The sequence below is a fragment of the Excalfactoria chinensis genome, chromosome 23 (genome assembly GCF_039878825.1).
Source record: "Excalfactoria chinensis isolate bCotChi1 chromosome 23, bCotChi1.hap2, whole genome shotgun sequence".
Classification (NCBI taxonomy): Eukaryota; Metazoa; Chordata; class Aves; order Galliformes; family Phasianidae; genus Excalfactoria; species Excalfactoria chinensis.
Genome location: NC_092847.1, coordinates 2,664,575 through 2,685,112, shown reverse-complemented (window position 1 = coordinate 2,685,112; position 20,538 = coordinate 2,664,575). Strand labels below are relative to the sequence as shown.

Here is a 20,538-nt window from a genome sequence, read left to right as displayed (position 1 = left end):
GGAACAGTCCTGAGTTCACAGTTAAAAGCACACGTTATGCCTTCCTTTTCAAAGGTATTTTGGTCTTGGGAGCTCCTGTTAGGCCAAGGCTAACAATCTGTATTTCAGATGGGTCAGCTTGTTTCAAATGGGAAAAAAAAAGAACCCAAATCAGCATTGCTCTAACCTTGATTATATTAGGAAGAATGGCTTAGGGGCATTCTTAATAAATAATATTTAAACAAAGTTACTTACTATGTAAACTAACACCCAAGCAGCAGCTGCATTTAGTCTTTCATGTAGTAAAGCCAGACACCCACCAGGGGGAACCATTTCCCCAGCTGAAAAGAGACAACAGGTGTATCTCCTTATTTAAGCCTCTGAGTTCCTGTGCCATTCATGAGCTAAAGCAAACCTGAGGTTCTTCTGACAGCCCAAAAGACGCAGCATGAAACGTAGATATCCACAATACACAAAAAGGTTTGAAGTGCTGCCAGGGACACCACAAGATTTGCATGAGATTATTGCAACAACGTTAAGAACTCTCACAAGCAACAGAATTTATCCATAGAAGCGTTTTGTATTTCCCCAATATTGATTTGGAAGCAGCTGGAGATGAGCAACCAAGTATCCTTCAAACGAAGTTCCAAAATGAGCATGAAGTCAGCCTCGTGTCTATAGCCTAAGCCAGCCATTACTTTCATCTTGTCCTCCTTCCAGAGAGCCACATAAAAAAAATACAGGGCAACCAAAACAGGAAATACAAATGAGATTTAGAAATAACAGGTAATTTCCTTTCTAATTAAAGCTTTCCTGTAAGCATGGCAGGTCTGAAACTGCTGCACCCTGAGGACAGCTGCGCATCTCGTACATAATTAAACCATCCCCTACTGCACAGCTTGCCATTTATCTACTAGCTCTAGGAATGTTCTTTAAGCAGCGTTAATTAACTGCACTTAAATTAACAATACAGGTATCGAGATGCAGGTTTTAGTCTGCCACTATTAACTGGCATATTACCAGTGCCCTCTGGTTAGGAATTAGAGAATGATCTCTGATTGTAAGTAACTTCCACAGCCTCACAGTGAATCCATCTTCAGCCAAAAATCACCAGGGGAAAAAAATCAAGTGGAAAAAGCTGGGCTTGTTTTGCATTTTCTCCTTATTGTTTCTCACATAGAAGCAACCGACTTGCCTTTTGTTTACGTAGCATTTTAAAGACCGCAACTGAACGTTTAGTTGTCTGCTCTTTCATTTTATTAACAACTTGTAACAACACCACGGCTGGAATGCATATCAAACATTTATCTGGACACAGCCTGCTTATAGAAAAAGACACTTTACTTTGCTCAAACAATGCCAGCACATTAATCACCACCTTCCAGCAGTTCCTGAAAGTACACTGAGTTGATGTAAGCATTCATCCACATCAAGTGTCTGTAACTTCTCCTGTAGTGAAAGTGAGAAACTGCAGCATAGTAATTCTGCCATGCTTGATAGTAAGATTTCCAGTAGTCTTCGTAGCTCCACGTCTCATGAGGAAAGCCAGGAACACCATCATCCCAAGAGCCACAGGAGCAGTCATCTCCAGTTTTCCTTGGGGCAGGCTCAGGGTATTGACAGGATTGCTGTTTCTTTTCTTTGGCATTTTGTTTCGGAGCTTTCTTTTTCACCTGATTTTGCTCTGGGACTTGCGAGGGCTCCTTCAGCTTCCCCGGTGTGGGACAGAAGCCTGTAAGATCCTGACAGGAGGTGGGGACAGCATTCTTTGCCTGTCTGTCTGAAGATGCTTCAAAGCATGAGTTATTTTCACTACTGTGAGAGGAAGCCCTTGAACTGTATGAAGAATCGCTGTCATCAGACAGAAGATCATTTGCTACCGTGTCTCTATTATGTTCCACCTCCTTCCACTCTATACCACCATTCCTGGGGAGTTCACGTTGATCTCCTGGGCCTGAATAGCTTCTTACAATTTCAACATCTCTCTCCAACCCTTCCTTAATAAAGTATTCATAGTCTTCAACAAGGTCTGCAAAGTTCCAAGGACTGCTCTGTTGGTTTTTGAAAGATGATAAGCATGGAATCCTGGGCAGATTTCTTTTGAAGGCTTCCTCATCTGGAACCTCTGTGTTACTCTGCCCAGCCGTTCTGGAAACAGCTTCTACCTGATTCTTCTGCTTTGTATTACAGCTGGAGGTTTTGGAGTTTCTGCTGCTTTTTTCCACCTTAGCAGAATTCGTGTACGTCTTCACCTGCTTTTCTTCCAAAGCATCTTTTGGCTTCTCTTCAGAAGAATTACCAACTGGAAGGTTAGAAGGAGGCTGAGGTACATCTATAGAATTACTTTGGACAGGTTGAAGTACTGGTTCTTCTGGTTTAAGACACGCGGTGTCAGAATTCACAGAAGCCCCTGTGTATACAACAGGTTTGACTTCAACATCCCAATCTTCAAACTGATCCATCATTCCAGGAGGAATAGGCTCTGCACAAAAGGGCAACAAGCAAGCACTCGATTACATGCATCCTCCCTTCTGGAATTCAAATGAATACTGAAGTCAAATGCAGAAAGGCTTAATACTAAGTTCCTAAAAGTTCCAGGAGTTCCATAATTGTGTAAGAAACAGCTGGATTTCGAGTTCCTGTCTCCATCTACAAGCATGCACTGCAGACATTTTCTATTCCTTTGTATTGTTGCAACAGTTACACAAGTGGCCACAAGCACTGAGGATAAAAATCCTGACTGTACCGAAGTTAATTCAGCAAATATTCATGTCAAACCTGAAGTCTTGAATGAACAGCAGAAATAAACAGGAGAAATATATATGTATATATAGAGAGATGCATAGATACAGCTGCATTCACAGGACAGAACATACCAGGTAAAGGAAGAAGCCGTAGGTTACATTTCTGAGCAATTTTCATCATCATGTTTTCTTCCTCTCCACGGCAGCAATAGGTCACAGATAAGCCTAAAGTTCCTGTGGTACAAAAAGTATAATCACCGCACTAGACCCAGCAGAACTGGTACAACCTTGAGAAATCCACATGACAGTGTCCTTACCAAAGCGCCCAGCTCTGCCAATACGATGCATGTATGTTTCCCAGTCTACAGGGACATCCAGATTGATGACCAGATTCACCTTTTCAGCATCAATTCCACGTGAGGTCTCGAGAAAACAAAGACAAAAGGGGATTTGTAACTGAACGTGCTTAAAAAGATGTTTTTAAATGCAACGCATTTGGGAGCAACTGCTCATGTAGTAACTCGAGTTGTTGCAACACACTATAAAGCATCTAGTTTTCCAATGAGTCTACAGGGAGAACAGATGTCCTGCATTGGAATGTAAGAATTACAGCTGAGTGCTTCAAACATAACCATTGCTCTATGTGAAGTTGTATTGTGAATATACTGCACTAAGGAAAGCCTAATCCCAAGCTCAAATCAAATACTTTAATAGCACATCTGTATTCTAGTCTAATTGGTTCTGAAATGGTTTTGTTTGCAGCAGTCTCATACACCATGAAACACCGACTCACCAAGTCTGTGGATATCAGAACTCTACAGTGGAATTGCTTTAATTTAGCCATAGCATCAAGCCGCTGGCTTTGATTCATGCTGCCTGGGGGGAAAATAAACCAAATAGCTTACGTTCAACAGATTTATGCCTCTAGAACTACTGGAAGACTCTACTTATAAACTATAGATGATATGAGAGGTAAGCTTGAGAGAAGCTTCCTCAAACAGCAATTCTAAATGAGTAAATATCAGCAAGACAAGTTTGAAAATAAATACACTTGGACAAGTATTCATAACATGATTCTCAAACAAACTAGAAGGCCGAAAGCTTCTTCAAAGCAAAAATGGAACTAACATCCAAGTCTTAGAGACCCATGAAGATTCTATTGCTGTTCTTAGTTACTCAAACAGAGGCCATGCAAATCAAGCTTTCAAAATGCATATTCTTATGTTAGGTCATATTTACACATCATTTCAACCAACAGAAAGTTCTAAACAGGCTTACCTGAAATGCACTCAGCAGGAAAGCCTCTGGATGTTAGTATTTCAGCTAGATGCTGAGCCCTAATAGAACACACACAATAAAAACAGTAATTAAGAGTGCACGTATAGCAGCCCATGTACGTTCCTTAACACAACACTGTTCTTTACAGGCAAGGACTCCACTATCGTCTTATGGACAGTCCCCTTATAAACAGACATGAGCAACAGATAATAGGACTCAATGTAATCTAATGTACAAGGTACTTCTGTGCTGAAGTTTTACTATTGACATTTCAGACTATTCCAACATTCCTGCTCTGTATTTCAGAAACCTGCATATTGCTTTGAGATCTTTAAAGGTGTTAAAGACAGAAATTCATCCTTGAACGGGTTTATTACCTGCTATGCAAATTCGAGAAGACTAATGCTTGATTAAATGGAATCTTGCTGAACAACTCTTGTAGGTGCTGAGTTTTTTCCTCAAATGTTTTATGTGGAAGTGGATGGGAATTCACGATTTTATAATACTGCTTCAGCCCTGAGCATGAAACCAAGACAGCCATCAGGATTTCCATAAAGACACAAAAGCTATGCCGCTATTTTAGCTGCTTTAACACATTGGCAAAGACTTTTAAATGCAAACATATTCACCAAATAAAACCTTATAGGTCATGTCTTTTTCTTAAATGGAAGAAACACAGAAAGAATCCAAAACTGTGAAGGCATGCTTTGATCTCAGTACACTGCTCACAATCTATTGACGTGATCAATAAACACGACTCACCAATGAGACTCGGATCAGTAGGATTCAACCTCACAAACGTTGGTTCTCTCATGTACATCGTCAGTGCATTAGCTAACGATTCAGGGTAAGTAGCTGAAACAGCAAGCATCTGTTTATTGGCTGGCAGTGAAGAGTAAATCCAACTATGAGAGATAAAAATGGGAATGACTAACAAAGATTAATCTAATCTGCAGATAAATACACAGAGTAAGTGCTTTTCTCACTTGATTTGCTCCTGAAAGCTGCCTTCTTCCAGAAGCTTGTCTGCTTCATCAAGAATGAAGAGCCTGATACTGGCAGTATTCAAGTAGTCCAACTCTATGAGCTGCTTTATTCGACCTACATGTGAAGAAATACAAGTAAACTCAGCTTCTCAAATATTAACTTGAAGTTTAAGCTAAGTGAAGCATGCCCGTACCTGGAGAGCCAACTGCTATGTGGCATTTCTTTAGTCTGACTTTGTCCTGGCTCAAAGGAGTACCTCCAATGAAGACATGGCATTCCAAACCTTCCATTTTGATCCCAATGGTTGTGATAACAGCATGAATCTGCACAGCGATCTCTCGAGTTGGAGCCAAGATAAGAACCTGCGAGTAACAAACAAACACAACAGCTTGTAAGATCGAAGACACGTCAAGTCGTGATGATTTAGAACCATAGGATGGTTTGGGTTGGAAGGGACCTTTAAGATCATCTAGACCTAAACACAGTGATAGGCAGGGATACCTCCCACTAACCCAGGTTGCTCACAGTCCCATCCAGCTTGGTCTTCCAGGGAGGGAGGAACCTCCACAACCTGCACCAGTGTCTTACCATCCTCACATTAAAGACATTCCTCTTAATATCCAGCCTATATCTCCCCTCTTCCACTTTAAAACCATTTCCCCCCACCCTGTCACTATCCGCCCTTATAAAAACCCCCCTCCCTGGTTTTCCTATAGGAGAACCCACCAAGGCTGCTCTAAGAGCCTGTCAGAGCTTTCTACTCTCCAGGTTAAAGAACCCCATCACTCTCAGCCTGCCCTCATAAGGGCTCAGACTTCAAATACAGCAGTTCATATGCAACATACAAAGGGCTGAGCCACGTTCTTAATTACAAAAGCGATACATCGGTCGTTAAAATAAGAAGAACAGGGGATAACTCCCAACAGCAGAACGCCGCCTATAGGCGCACACCGAACCCAAACCAGCCCCATAGAACAAAACCACGGCCATAAAGGGCTCGGAACGGCCCATCGCTGTGACCGGGGCTCACCTGCGTGGCCGGGCTGTCCATCAGCAGCGCATCCAAAGCGATGGTGGAGAAGACGCACGTTTTGCCGGTGCCGGACTTGGCCTGAACGATGAGATCTGGAAGGAGCCCGTTCGATATCAGTGTGGGAAGAGCTTCTCACAACCGGCTCCCCCCAGCCCCCCCCATCCCGCGACCCTCCGCTCACCCAGCCCGCAGCGGCCCAGCGGAATGGCCTTCAGCTGGACGGGAGACGGTCGATGGAATCCAGCCGCTTCCAGCCCCGCCAACACCGGCGGCGACAGCAGCAGCGACCCGAAGTCAGACGGGCCGCCGGGCAGCAGCACGTCGCGCGTGCGGAACCGGCCTTCAACGGGCGCCGCCATCTTGCGAGCCGGAAGAGACCCCTCGCCTTATCTCGCGAGAACTACCTTCAGCCCACGCCGCGCATGCGCTCTGCCCGCCCTCACCGCACGCCGCACCGCTAGGGGGCGCAACGGCAACGTGGGCGCTATGGGCTGTCAGGCTGTCTATTATCCGTCTGTGTTTGTCTGTGTCTGACCTGCTCTTTTCTGCCTAAAAACACGATAAAATAAAGCCGTGCTGCAGCCAATGCACCTCAGCCACACGCTGACACCTCCAGGAAACCTCAGTGCGCTGTAATGGCTGTGGCTGTTGCAATGGACTCCGTTCACACCCGTGCAATTCATTCATTGCTTATAGGGAGAAAGAAGAAGTGTCTGTTTGGTTGTTGGTTGGGTCTGTTTGGTTGTTGGTTGGCATTAGATGAGATCTTGCCATAGATATCTGAGCCATCTCAGCCCTGCAGGGAGGGCAGATGGTGATGGCAGGGCTGGGCTGCTCCCAGGGGGTGACATCCAGCATCCTCTTAACCCCATTTGTTCTTTAATTGCTAAGTGGATATTTTCCCCTTTGAACTGGGTCTCCAATGAGATAATTCTGTAGATACATCTGGGAAAAGGAGACGGACAAGGAGAGTTGGGTGTAAGAAACGCTTTGGTTAAACGCAGCCTCTTATAACCCTTTAAAACTGATGTGATTCAAGGAGACAGCAGAGAGCAGCCAGGAGTATCTGTGCTCACTGGGGGAGGGCAGAGAAGAGGTGATAAAACAGCCCCGTTGCAATGAGCTGCTCCTCCTTTCTGCTTTCCTCACCTCTCCTTGTGATAGCAGGTCGTGTTGTGCTCTGGGTGCAGAGATGACTGTCCTCTGCCATGCGGTGTTAGTGACACATTCAGACGCATCACCTTAATTCACACAGGCACTGCTGGCTCTGGAGGCTTAATCAATGGTCTCAGTCCCCGCTGGAGTTTGGAGGGAGGGATTCCAAACCATCTCCGTGTCTCTGTGCTGCAGAGGACACCAACACTGGCAGATTCATTGCCCATCTCCCCCTTGTTTCTTGTCCCTTGCTGCCTGGGCTGCATCAGATCAGCTCCTGCAGTACACACACAGTCTGTGGCTGAAAGCTGTGGCACAGGCTCAGTCTCTTTACTTCTGCATGACTTCCAAAGTAACACCAGACCCCCTAAGACTAACACATGGAGTGCAAAGGAACATCCGTGCATCTCAAGTGCCAGCACTGCAGATTCATCCATCTCTGTAACTTCTCCATCCACTACAGCTAAATCCCCATATTAACTCTTTGAAAGCCATCCCAGGGAATCTCTACTGGCTTCCAGAGCTGTCAAGCTGTGTATCTCCTTATAAAACACATTCATTATGAGTCTGAATGTAGTTACTCTAAACAAGCACCTGCCTTGTCTGATTCCTTTAAATTCAAAGCATTGGTCTTTTATATCTGCTGAGACGTGGAGTTACTCAGAACAAGTCTTGGTTTCCATAATGTTTATAGGATAGTTTCAAAGTGAGATAATCTCATCCTCCCTTCTGGTTGAAGGCATTCTCTGTTCTTTGCAGCACACGGAAGTCACTCTGAGGAGCAGAGTGTGTATTTGTGTTTACACTGCCATAGTAACTGTGTGTGTTCTCCGTACAGTCAAAGTGCCATTGATGTTAACACAGATAGTGGATTCATGTTCACCACCACTGCAGAAGCAGGAGCTGATGCAGCTACTTCCATTAGCAATGGAATTAGTAATAATTAGTAATAATCTGGAAGGGAATGCCCCAAAACATGCATAGTGCCAGAGGGGCAGCAAGCAAGCAGAGCTCATCACACCACCGCGTTCCCCCATTCCATCTTTAATGCCCATGACTTGCAAAGACAGAACGTTACTGTTTGATTCTTCCCACATTCCACTTCCAGTCTTTTTCTGACCCTTCGCTGCAGCACGCATGAATTAAATAGCAAGCTGTCCCAAAGGCAAGGGCCCTGCATTATTTATCCATGCTGTTTGGAGCCTAACACGGTGGGTGCTGAAGGAGGTGAGGAGCAGAGGTCATGCTCACACAGATACACAAACACGTGTGTTTTCCTTTCCCACAGCTGAATATTTCTGAGGAGAAAGTTAATAAAGTCAAAGCAAGCTCTTGGCTTTCAGATATACGTTCCCTTTTTGTTATTACGCAAGGCTTGCAATTGAATGAGAACTTCTAAACCCTTAAGAAAACAATTAGGGTGGGTTTTTTTGTTAGAGAAAGGCAAGTATCATGCGGGATTTCACTTCAAGTATGATAACATTATAGAGACACAAAAAGAAGCCTTCAGAATATCAGCTCAGATAACCTATTTCAGCTACGGCAGTGATGAGGGGTTTACCACGACCGCCCAGAGTTTGCCATAAATAAATACCATCTCATTTTAATCTTGGATAAGCTTTTATATGAAGGTTTGCTAAATTATTTTTTCAGCTCGTATGAAGATGATTCAGGTCAGCGAAATGCAGCCAGCCGAGCTGTAATCCAATCGTTCTGGAGCTCCACATAGCACAGTGAGTGCAGCAGTTCTGCTGCCCTGGCACTTACCCCACACTTCAGTGCTGGCTGGGGAGTTTCTGGGGCTGGAGCCCAGCTGGGGCTGTGAGAGCCTTTACTTCTAGGCTGCAGACATAGCGGGGTATGGACCCGAGAGGAATTCAAGAGCCACAAGTTGCAGAGATTGCATATAACCCCATGGAATAGATGGTTCTGTTTGCAGGGGAAACTTCACCACTTAATGCACAAATATAGAAGCAGAATCCAGGTTTTTTGACCTGATATTCTTACCTACCTTGTGGCTGGCTGCTTATGGCCCAGTGGATTTTAAAGGCGATGGATGCAATTTAGGTCACGCTGCAGCTTCAGCAAGAAGAGATTTGCCTTTGGTGTGCAATAAAGTAAAACTGGAAGCAAATTCAGAGATAAGCACGGTTGTTAGTTCAACAAAGAACAGCCTCGTGAAAGCACTGGATCAATGAACTGAAAGACAACAAATGAGATGAGGAAGCCCTCAGCTGTGAAGGGATGGATGTGTTCTCCAACAGAGAAGGAACGAGGCAGTTCACGTAAGTGGGTGCAGCTCTGAAGCCGTATTCTATTTTTTACCCAAGGATCTCGGTTTTTCATGTTATGCTGCAATAAACCACGTTGCTTTCTGCTTAAGGGGGTTTTGCTTTCAACTCTGTGCTTTCTTGGAGTCCTGATTTTCCACCACGCTGCACCATCTGCTACTGCGGAGTGGAAGGGAGCAAGGCCTGCAGTGTTGTCCCCACTGAGAACCCAAATGTTGGGCTGTGGGGAAATCCCACTGAGGAAATGCTTTTCGTTTTCCTGTTCCCTTCCAGGTTCCTGTTAGTTTGGAGCACACGGATATTCAGCTCCTTTCTATATCAGCCTTACTGGACATATGCAATCCTGGAGGCTAAAAAACTGACCAGAAGAATGACCTTAAACAGGAGCCAAGCAGAAGCTAAAACCTTTTTGCTGCTCATCTGCTGGCAGATCACAATGCTAAGTCCTACAGCTGTTACAGAGCTTTCTGGAGCACAGTATCTGCCCATTGCCATGGCCATAGGTCCTGGATGCTGGGCATGCTGGACAATGCAATATTGCTCAACTTAGATTTGATTCTTCCAATAATAATATGCATGCTGGTTTTTGCTTGTTTTATACTGGAATATCCCAAGTGCTGGGAAAAGCACCAATTAATATAATGATAAACAAACAAGTGCTGTAAAGGAAACAGTGGGGTGAGAGTGTCATGCCTGGGATAATCCCTGATCTGATTTCATGCTGGTTTTGAAGATGCCAAAACCACAGTGCAAAGCAGCAGCTTCCTTTGTGTAGACACAGCTAACCCGGAGAACAGAAGTGGTTCCTTCTTGATGGCTGTTGGTCGCCCTGCAAACAGACCCTTCAGGAAGGCACAGAAAGAGGAGGGAGGATCTTTCAGTGTAGCGTGAATAATGGGTGGAGGCAGGAGTTCCAGCCCATGTTCATCACACGATGCCATCTTTCTGATTTTCTACCACTGACTGGCTGTTCAGAGCTGCCATATGACACTTGACATGCTTGGATAGGCAAGGGAGCAACAACCCCCAGCCCTGAGCTGTGGGGAGCATCCAGCTGGCCAATGAACCCAGCCAGACTGCAAGAGAAGGTGATGGCCGGGCCAGTTGGCTGAGACCTTAGGGAAGATCAGGCCTGGCAGGTGTCCTGCTCACCTCCCAGCGTGCTGTTAGAAGCAATTAACTTTTTGATAAGGCCATTTCTTTAATGCATTTATATCTTTGCAGCCACACGTTCTATAAAACCTCGGAAAGAGGTGCAAGTTTTGTGCCTCCCTTCCTTTGCAAGACATGGAAATCCTGCAGAAAGAGGCTGGGAATCTTGAACAGCAATGGGAGAGATGCTGGAAGGTTCAGCAAATGTGAACTCCTAAGCATTTCCCAAACATACATGGAAGCCCAGAACACCAGCTTGTGATTTAAGCTGGGTTTTGACACAAAGGTCAGCTTTCAGAAGCACCGAGGCTGACTTCTACAAACAAAAATGTCACTAAGGATAAAAAATGTTTTCCTTCAAAAGAATTAAAGACCCGAAGAGCAAAGGCTGCAGTCGGTCTTTGACAGCGCTGACATTTACAGCAGAAAGCAAGTAATTGTCTCCCACCCCAGACGTGAGAGCAGTATCACTCATTCCATCAAGTTCTTTCCCACTGCAAGAGTGATTCACACAAGCCTTGTTAAGCCAGCACAGGGATCTCAGCGTTCATTACTCCGACAAGGCATTGTGCACAGGAAGGGAGAACAAACAACACCATAAAAATACACGAGAAAGGTAAAAAACAAAGCCTTCCAAATGGAGTGCAGCAGCCAAAGCCCGGCTAGAGGTGTTTCCTGGCTCCCGTGTCCGAACGGGGATGTGACCGGAGATACCCCGCACAGCAAAGCTCAGTTCTCTCCCAGGACAAGGAGCAGTTCTACGCACCAGCTCCCGCACTGGCGGTGGGATGGGCCTCTGGGCAGCCCCTCAGCGCATCCCCCTCCCACGATCTGAGGGTCTCCCATCCCCGCACCGCCCGGACCCAACGCCAACAGAAGGGATGCGGGGCCGCCCCGCCGCGCTGTTGCCCGCACGCAGCAGCCTCGGGTTGGGGCCGCCCAGCGGGGCGGGCAGCGCCGGGACCCCCCTCCCTTTCTCTCCCTTCTCCTCCCCTCCCCGCTGTGTGCAGGCGGAGCGCGGCGCGGCGCATGGAGGGGCCACGCTGAGCCCGGCCATGGAGCAGCACCTGCGGCGGCTGAAGCAGGAGCTGGTAGGGGGCAGCGGGCGGGGGGCGAAGCGGGGACACGCGGGGCCGGGGGGGAGCGGCGGGGCTGTCCGCAGCCGGCGGGGCGAGGGGCGAGCGGGCGCTTTAAAAAGGAAAAGAAGCGGCTGTCAGCGAAGATCGGGAATGAAAGGAGCGTTTGTGGGAGCGCGCGATGAGAGTTAAGTTGGTAGGAATCAAAAGGATGCAAAGAAAGCGTGCGGTTGTCAGCGTCGGACCTTTGGGATAAGACCTCTTCTTCAATGGGAAAGCCTTTGTCGTCGATCAGCGCTGTTTTCTCGCTCGGATTCGGATTGTAAACTCGCTGCCAGAACTTGCAGGGGCTTGTCTGATAGCCGGGCATTGTTGGTGTGCGGGGCTTTGCTGGGGATGGAGCAGCGTTGGGAATCGTCTTCGGAGGTTTAGGGAGCAATGCAGCCATCCAATAAATAGATAACGAGAACAAAAGGGGAAGACGAAGCAAAGCAGAACGGGTAGGTGAAGTTTCTGGTGGAGGTGGTGATTTTGGATGGAGTTCTGTAGCAGAGGCTCACCCACGGTGTTCCTATCCTTACAGGAAGCATTTCATGTATAAGCAACACTGCTGAGTCAATAGAGAGACGTGCCAAGGTCCAGCTGTGCTGCGGGCAGCTCCGGAGCCTCAGCACGTTGTAGCCTGGAAGGTCTTTAAAACCCGAACGAGCTGGAAGGTGGATTAAATGAGTGACTTCCAAAAGAACGTGCCTAGAATAACACTGTAGCAATACGTACATCTCATTCTCCGTGCGGCTTTTTAGTAGCCAAACTATTGTCGCTTTGAAAACTTATTTCAGCCTGTAATTCCCAGCTTGGTGCTGCTCAGAGCACAGCCGTGCCACGGTGCTCCGAAGGCACTGCTGTCATCAGCCATGCCAGCCAGCAGTGATTTACTGAAGGTAGGAGGTCTGTATTAATTAACATAACTGTAAGCGATAACCTCAGCAATAATAGCTTTTAAGAATCAATAGTGTCAAGATAGCCTGGAATTAAAATAGATTAATGTTTCTTTAAAGGCCGGCTAGCAGGGCAAGAGACAGCTGGGGCCATCTGCGCTCAATGGTGAGTGGGAACGGAGCCTCCTGACCCTGCCTTCCTGCCACTTTCTGCATTACATGGCAGGTCTTGCCTCCAAATATTAAATGCACCAGAACCAAGATTCGTATGGGAAGGATTTGGTTTGTTTGCTCTGCCAGATAGAGACAACAGCTGCCTTCTGGGCAGCTGAATGGGTGCCTGGTCAGAGAGCATCGTCCTGAGCTGAGAACCAAGGATCTGCAATGTGTGCAGGAGCTGATCTGGTCAGGGGAAGGGGTGCTGTGTAGAGCCGGCCTTGCTGGTGCTGGGCAGCACAAGGCAGAGGTGTGAGGCCTCCTGACCTGTGTGCCTGGCTGAGGCTGCTGTGCCCAGATATCCCAGCACAGTTGTGTGCTGAGCTCACACAGCCCTTTGCCAGACAGGGCACAGAGCAGCATGGGCCCAGGCATGCAAACCCAACCTTGGTGTCAGGCTCTGGGAATGCCCCCCAGGCTTCTCACAGCAGCTCCTGAAGATAAATGTGGCCCATTTCAGTCAATGAGAGCTCTCATATTCCTATTGCATGTTTTCCATTGTAAGGCGATAGTTTCTGGCATGTGTGGTGTCCCTTTGATTGGAATTCATTCAGAAGCTTCCACTCGCAGGCACTGGGAAGCCAGGCACAGCTCAGCTGATGCAGCCATTCATCACAGCCACACGTGAGCCCGGCGTGGAGCTGCATCCATTCCTGACACCATGGCCCCTTCCCAGTGCTGGCATCGACTTCAGAAACAGCTCAGCAACCCCATTCACAGCCCTTCAGCTTCCGGATATAAGATACAGAGACTTTGTTCACCTCTTCTAGTTTGTAGGGCTGACATGGGGTACGTCATGCTCTGCCACTCCTTCTGGCATCTGTCCTTCATATGGCAGTCATGAAAACCTGCCACAGCGCTTATGCAACTTCCATTAATGCAATTAAGCTAAATACCGAAAGACTGAGCAGCCAGACTCTGAGTCTGCAAAGATCCTCCCGAGGCACAGAAGTATCTCAGCTTTCTGAGCTGCTGTGTGTTGTCTCTCAGCAGCAATCTGTGAGCATTTAACTGGGGTGTGGGCACCAGCAACCAGCTGGGCACAGGGAAGGACACCGGGGTGTCCTACTTAACAGCAACAGGATGGGAGGTGGTGGCCTCAAGTTGTGCCAGGAGAGATTCAGGTTGGATATTAGGAAACGTTTCTTCTTAGAAAGAGTGGTTGTATGGGAAACTGGTAATCACAGCCTGAACCGCTGATTAATCAGCTGAGGAAAGTGTTGGGTCAGTTATGGGAGAATTCTGGGCTGCAAAATGCCATTACAAATGGTGCTTGCAATTGAATGGAAAGGAGCAGAGTAAGGAAGACAGCTAAGTGCTGTGAACCGTGTCTTCCACGGCCAACATCTGCTTGAGATCTGCTCAACCTCCTGGGAAAACCTTTGGTAAAGTTTCAGCATCCTTCCTCTTTTAGATGCACGCTCACGGTTAACACCCTCATTTACTCTGGAAGGAAAAGAGCTTAAGATGACTTGAAATCCATGTGAAGAAATTCAAGGACAGGCAGAACACTGCAGGCCGTAGCATCCAAAGAGCACAGCTGGAGGGAAGCTCCCTGCACAGTGCAGACCTGAGCTGGGACAGGAGATTAATCACAACGACCCAAACAGAAACGGAAACAATGTGATCAGCTCAGCACTTCTGAAATCATTTTGGTCTCCATTAGGTCACCCCTTCTAAATACCAATTGTTTCTGTCTGGTTCTGTTGCCTATCGGCCCTATTATTACAAGCTGCTATTTGCCGTTCGCTCTTTCCTGTCTTCTCAGGAATAGCTTCCTCCTGTTGCATTGCTTTTACCTCAGAGCCGGACATCTGTCTTCCTCCTCATTACACAGCCGTGCTCAGAGCTCTTCTGCCCTGGTTCCACTTCAGCTGCAGCCCTTGTCAGGCAGTGCACAGAAGGACTGAGCGGGCACTCATTAGATTTGGGATCATAGAATGGCCTGGGTTGCAAAGGACCAAAATGCTCATCCAGTTCCAACCCCCTGCTGTGCGCAGGGTCACCAACCACCAGACCAGGCTGCCCAGAGCCACATCCATCCTACTTGTTGAACCCAAGCTTGAGGCATCCAGCTTTAACTAACAAATTCGAATGCCCATGAGCTGTCGTGGTTCCCATCTGTCTGCTGTTGGAAGCAGAGGTGAAGCTTTGCAGCCCCTTCCCCTGCGCTCTGGCTGGGATTTGCAGCTCACAGGAGCACAAGGAGGAACATCTCCTGCTGCCCACAGAGGCTGGGTTACATAAAGCCACTTGCATAACCTCTGTGAGTGCATTCGGGGGCTCTGTGCCAGATGAGGGTTCTATGGGGTTTGTGCCACACTCTGTCTCAAGTTGCATTTCAGTTCCTTCCACGTGCAGGCTCTGTGCTCAATCCTGTGTTCCCAGTATCCTTCCCACTGTGTCACTGCACAACCTGGCTCACCCAGCAGCCCAGGTCGCTTAATGTATGGGAGATTGGTCATCACAGCCTGAACCTCTGATTAATCAGCTGAGGCAAGTATGGGGTCAGCTGTGGGAGCACAGGTGAGAGTGATGGAGCTGTGCTCCCAGAAGGGGTGGAGCTCGACTCCATCCCCTCTGAGACCTCATTTAAGGGCTGACTCCCACTGAAGCAGCATCTCTTGGAGATTGCTCTCCAGTGAGGACTGCCCCAGCTTCTTCAGCCAAGGCACCACCACTGGTGAGTTTTCCTTTACTTATACCTTCTGTACATTTGCTACCATCTGTATATTAATAACCAATACACTTAACGTCACCCCATGGCCAGCACTGTGCTCTGATGGAGGCGTTTCTGTTTTTGCTGCTTAAAGCCCAGAGAGATGCAGAGTGGGAACCTGGGGAGGTGAGATTTCCCCTTGGCAGAGGGGAGGGAATGGCTGTTAAAGTGAAGGAAGAAACTTTTCTCCCCAGAATTCTCTCTCCAGGGTGCGTACTATTAATTACCGCAGAGTAATTACAAGTGGATGGGATCCAAGGCCCTGCAAAATGATCTCCAGTCGGTGACTTCACTTGGGCTGGGTCTCATTCAAGGCTGATCCTGCACTGTGAGTAGCAGAAGACAGTGCAGGCTTCTGTAGGATCGGGGTTTGTTGTCTTTCCAGCTTCCACAACCTGAAGCTTCAGCAGCGTTTGTAAGCAGAGTTAAAAGCCTCGGGGCCTTTGAAGCCCTTTTAGTGAAAGTGGGATCAGCTCCTTTTCACAGGGGGGATGCTGCAGCCATCCCCTAAATAGCATCCAAACCTCAGTGCCCTTCATGGGAGAACATCAATGTAGTGCAAAAGGGCAGCTCTGCTTCTCCAGGGGCTCTCGGTTCCTAGGCTGGCATTGGATCCTTTGCTTGGGTTCACTTCCCAGCATGAGGGGAGTGCTGGAACGGGGCTCTGGGGCTCAGATCCCATCCTGGGGGAAAGATGAGTCCATCTGCAAGAAACGATCACACGGATGACAAATGCTGCCCCCATGAAATATTAATACTTAATAAAGCCTCTCCGGATGAGGCATGCATTGTAATGATACCACCCATCATGGGGGAGTTAATTGAATCAATGAGGTGAGCAGTGGAGCCGGCCAGCATATGCTGGGGTTTGCTCAGCCCAGTCATTACCAAGGACCCTTGTCACTCAGCGCCGCGGTGCCTGCAGGGGATTTGATGAGGGGCAGCCAATGGGGGGCCAGGCCAGCTCCAAATCCAGCTTTTTGCAAAGCCCCAGATAAAACAGACCTCCATTAATAAGGCGAGAAAGGTTAGGACGAGAAGCATTACAGCAAATCTGGAGAGGTAAGGTGATAGTTTCGTCTGAAGCTTGTAGAACATATGGCCTCAGCTTTTGTGCTGGTAACCCGAGTGCTGGTAGTCTGGAAGTGGGGCATTATTTGCATATCTGCAGAAGTAGAGGTTTATTTGCTGGTGTTAAAAAATGAGGTAGCTGGGGAGTCTTGGCAGTAATTGGGAGGCTGAGAGCTTCTCTGGGTCTTCATGGGCAGCACATTTGTTCTGAGTGATAAGTTTCTTGGGAGGGAGGCGCTGGAAAATCACTGCAGTCTGCTGGCTTGGTTTTGGCTCTGGGTTGTGAAGTGCAGGTAGAGGTTGGTGGTCAGAAACTGGCGTGGAGCTCGTTGCTTTTGGACTTGGGTTGTTGCAGAAGAGCAAAGCTTTTGGTGACTGCTCTGGTGTAAAGCTCAGGTCTGGGTACGGAAATGAAATGGAGCAAAGAATTGAATTCATTTAGCAAAAGCAAAGGAGAGGTGGAAAGCCAAAGCTGGAGATGGCAAAGCTGAACAAAAGGCACAGCTATTCTTTACCTTAAACCTGAAAGATCTGTGGCTACACAGAAAAGAAATGCAGCGAGCCTTTTAAAGGGTTTGTGGCAGCGTAGGCTAAAGCTTTTCCTAGACAGTGCTAATCTGCTCTGCAAACCACCTCGCATGGATGCCACGTCTGCACCTCCAGCCCCATCCCCTGCTGCTCTCCCTCTCCTTCCCATCCCCTCCCTGAAGTGGCAGCTGTTGGAAAGTATCGCCCATTTGTTTTATGGCTCAGCTTTGGGAATGTGATCCGGATCCCACCTAAAGAGAAAGCAACGGAGCAGAAGAAGATGGGAATGTAGAAGCTTGTGGAGTTTCTCAAGCCTAATGTGGGAAGTGAAGCCTTTATGGCAAATTTCAGGGATAAAGCAGAGCTGCTGCTAATATTAGTGTGGGAATCAAAGAGATTGCTGCCTTCTTGGAAGTAAGTTTGGAGTTTGTTCGATGTTACCTCTGAAATTTGGAGTGCGTTGATGTTTCTTTGTCCTCCAGTGGGAAGTGCCTGTAAGGAGAGAGTTCGGCTCTGAATAGGGATTCTGTAGCAATGTGTGATCCTCGCTGGGGTTTCATTTACTGCTAGCACTTTGGGTATAGAAACAGTTCTCGGGGGAAGGCTCAGTCTCATTATTCCCACTCCCGATTTCCGTTTGTTCTCTGCACAGTGCAAACAAAAGCAGCAGTGAAGGCTCCAGCTGCAGGCAGCCCCGGCTGCTCCCAGCCCTGCGCCTTGGGGCTCTGCCAGGCGATTCCTGCCATCTCCAACTATTTGTTTTTGTTGTCAGGTCACAACACCCCTCTTCTTCTGTCAGCTTCTCTTGTTTCCAGAGGGTCTGACTTATTTTTAAACTGTTTCAAATCCCTGGAGAATTTGAGACGGATCCGATGGCCGTTCCGTGCCGTGTTTGGATGAGGGGAGGGGAGGGAGCTCTGTTGCTTTTTGGGGCTCCCAGACACTGACCGGTTCCTGCTTCTTCCCTGCAGCTGTCCATGAAGGAGGTGGGCGACGGGCTGCACCAGCAGATGAACTGCATGATGGGCGCACTGCAGGAGCTGAAGCTGCTCCAGGTCCAGGCAGCTCTGGAGCAGCTGGAGATCTCAGGGGGCCAAGGACCCATCCCTGAGCAGCACTTGCACTGTCAGGGAGGCACAGCGGGGCTGGAGGAGCAGTCGCAGAGCTGGGCAGGGGCTGGGGGCTGCAGCCCTTCATCCCTCACCTGCTCAGTGCCACAGCAAGCATTGCCCCGTCCCACCTCGCTCCCAGAGAGCAGCCACCTTGGAGACATCCCCTCTTCCTCTTCCTCCTCCCATGGCCAGGAGAGCTTCTGCTCCAAGGGATCTTCCTCAGCTCCAGCCAGAACAGAGCGTGCGCATCGCAGGACATCTGAGTGCAGCAGCCAGGGCATGGCTGGGGGATGGCCAGTGTGTGATGACAGCCGTGACTGGACGTCCTCCCTCATGTCCCAGAGCAGAAACAGGCAGCCCCTGGTCCTGGGGGATAACATCTTTGCAGACCTGGTTGGGAACTGGTTGGACCTGCCAGAGTTGGATAAGAAAGGGGAGAAGAGCGAAGCATCGTTGTCTGCTGGCCGGTCCCAGGAGCTCTGTAGGAAGTTCTCCCTCACAGCCAACATCTTCAAGAAGTTCCTGAGGAGCGTTCGGCCAGACCGGGATCGACTTCTCAAGGAGAAGCCTTGCTGGCTGCCACCTGAAGACAAGCAGCCTGAGATTTCCAAGAGACCTAAAAAGACAAACAAACTCAAAGGGACATTTTACTTCCCTCTTCATGGGAACATCCAGAACCATCACAGCAAAGCGGAGAGGTGCCCCAAAATGGAAAGCCATATCGAGAAACCTAAAATGGGCACCAAGAAAGTCCATGACACCATAGACTACAACCAGTCCGGGTTTGATATCAATACAGCTGTTTGGGTCTGAGTTGGTTGGTGGTTCCACCAAGCATCTTCCAAACCAGGGACTGAGGCCATATGCTGTGCTCTGCCAGGACCAAGCAGGTAGAGCTCCCTGTGGAGTGAGCTGTAGCTTTGGCCATCAGCATGTGGAATCTCTGCTGGCTCAGCCCCATGGGAGCCCTCAGGGGCTGTTTGTGAAAGACATTGGCTTCTTTGGCAGCTCTTGGGGTGAACCAGCTCTCAGAGTCTGCAGATTTGGGTCAACCTCTGGATGAAGCAGCTGCAGCACAAAGTTCACTCTGTGTGTGTGTGTGTGTGTGTGTATGAGTGTGCAAATATACATATAGTTTTATAAGGGAAATCTTCTCCTGCTTGCGTGCACTTCAAACTGGGTTACGAGCCTGGCAATTTCAACAGTGACCCCAAAGGACTTCATTGAAAGGAAGGAAAATCCTGAATTCAGAAGGCAGCTTTACTCAGACAGTCACCCACTGCAGGTGTTGGATCCCAGCTTTGCTGCATTACAGTTGTTTTTTCCACCCAAGCTGCATCTCTGCTGTACCTGCAGCTCTCTCCTTTCCCTGCAGACAGAGCAGCAGGATGAGCTCCATGCTCAGAGCACTGTGACATCGGCCTGTTTCAGCAGCTTTGCCCTCTTTCCCCACACTCTTCTCCTGAGACTCAACACAACGTTGCCACGGATGTTTCTTGTTGCACTGTGACACAATTTTGCAAGAGACCTTTGTGATGGTTTTGTTTCTTATGCTGTGCTGTACAAACCCCGTCCTGAAAGAACCAAGTTCTTCAGCATCCCGCTCTCCAAGAGCAACCAATAAAGCAGCATCCATCCCTACATGGAAAGCTCCATATCATGGTGTTGGTGTCCAAACCGTGCATGTCAACCTAAACCCCAGCGTGGGTGCTGAGCTCGTGTGTGTGTCTGCAGGTCTCATCCCACCAGGGATACATCCCGAGGGGCTGCAGGGCTCAGCACGTGTCTGAGTTCTGTGGTGTTGGGTTGCAAAAACCTGTTGTGGTCACTCCAAGTTTAGGAGTGTGAGCAGCAGCGTTTGGTCTTTCAAACACGCAACTCTTTCAGCCTCAACCCTGGACACAAGGGCTGATGGAGCAGAGGCATGGAGGGAGAAATATTTCCTCCTCCCCCCCCCCTTAGAAATTAAATATAGGCACAAGACAAGCCCTGCTTCTGCCCATACAAGGAGAGAAGAGCGGGTCAGCATCTGCCAGCGCTGCTCAGCACTTTTTCAGGAACCTGAGTTGCAAGCAGCTTTTGTTTTCCTTCCTCGCGGGCTTTAGGGCTGATTGTTTTCTCTCCCGTTTCTCTGAATGCTGAAAAGCTGCTTTTGCAGTATCTTATTTATCGGCAGCCCTTCCTGTTTATTACAGATGCCCCCCCCCCCCCCCCCCCCCATCCCTGGTCCCCTCCAATCCTTTCCCACCAGCAAAGAAG

At 48.3% G+C, this 20,538-nt stretch overlaps 2 protein-coding genes across 3 annotated transcripts; one reads left to right on the top strand and one right to left on the bottom strand.

Moving 5' to 3' along the window:
* Positions 1 to 542: 542 nt before the first annotated feature.
* DDX20 (DEAD-box helicase 20) lies at positions 543 to 6,416 on the bottom strand. Its single transcript, XM_072355917.1, has 11 exons — positions 6,203 to 6,416; positions 6,019 to 6,113; positions 5,182 to 5,350; positions 4,988 to 5,102; positions 4,764 to 4,906; positions 4,379 to 4,517; positions 4,002 to 4,060; positions 3,517 to 3,599; positions 3,041 to 3,146; positions 2,856 to 2,957; positions 543 to 2,461 (listed from the first exon to the last, which is right to left on the bottom strand). Exons 1-11 carry the CDS (start codon positions 6,378 to 6,380, stop codon positions 1,347 to 1,349), a joined length of 2,304 nt encoding a protein of 767 aa, XP_072212018.1. The 5' UTR covers positions 6,381 to 6,416; the 3' UTR covers positions 543 to 1,346.
* Positions 6,417 to 11,596: 5,180 nt separating this feature from the next.
* On the top strand, positions 11,597 to 19,933 carry INKA2 (inka box actin regulator 2). Of its 2 annotated transcripts, none has more exons than XM_072356068.1 (2): positions 11,597 to 11,710; positions 18,139 to 19,933. In XM_072356068.1, exons 1-2 carry the CDS (start codon positions 11,675 to 11,677, stop codon positions 19,090 to 19,092), a joined length of 990 nt encoding a protein of 329 aa, XP_072212169.1. In that variant the 5' UTR covers positions 11,597 to 11,674; the 3' UTR covers positions 19,093 to 19,933. The 2 variants fall into 2 exon arrangements, with proteins under 2 accessions (XP_072212169.1, XP_072212170.1); XM_072356069.1 differs by lacking the exon at positions 11,597 to 11,710 and adding an exon at positions 16,159 to 16,630 and having other exon boundaries at positions 18,139 to 19,915.
* Positions 19,934 to 20,538: the final 605 nt, after the last annotated feature.

Excerpts from the sequence above, each read along its gene's own strand:
- DDX20 (XM_072355917.1), bottom strand. The coding sequence starts at position 6,380 with ATGGCGGCGCCCGTTGAAGGCCGGTTCCGCACGCGCGACGTGCTGCTG. Across the intron at positions 6,114-6,202 it reads GCTGGGCCGCTGCGGGCTGG|ATCTCATCGTTCAGGCCAAG; the intron begins GTGAGCGGAGGG and ends GGCTCCTTCCAG. Across the intron at positions 4,061-4,378 it reads TTCTCGAATTTGCATAGCAG|GGCTCAGCATCTAGCTGAAA; the intron begins GTAATAAACCCG and ends GTGTTCTATTAG.
- INKA2 (XM_072356068.1), top strand. The coding sequence starts at position 11,675 with ATGGAGCAGCACCTGCGGCGGCTGAAGCAGGAGCTG. Across the intron at positions 11,711-18,138 it reads GGCGGCTGAAGCAGGAGCTG|CTGTCCATGAAGGAGGTGGG; the intron begins GTAGGGGGCAGC and ends TCTTCCCTGCAG.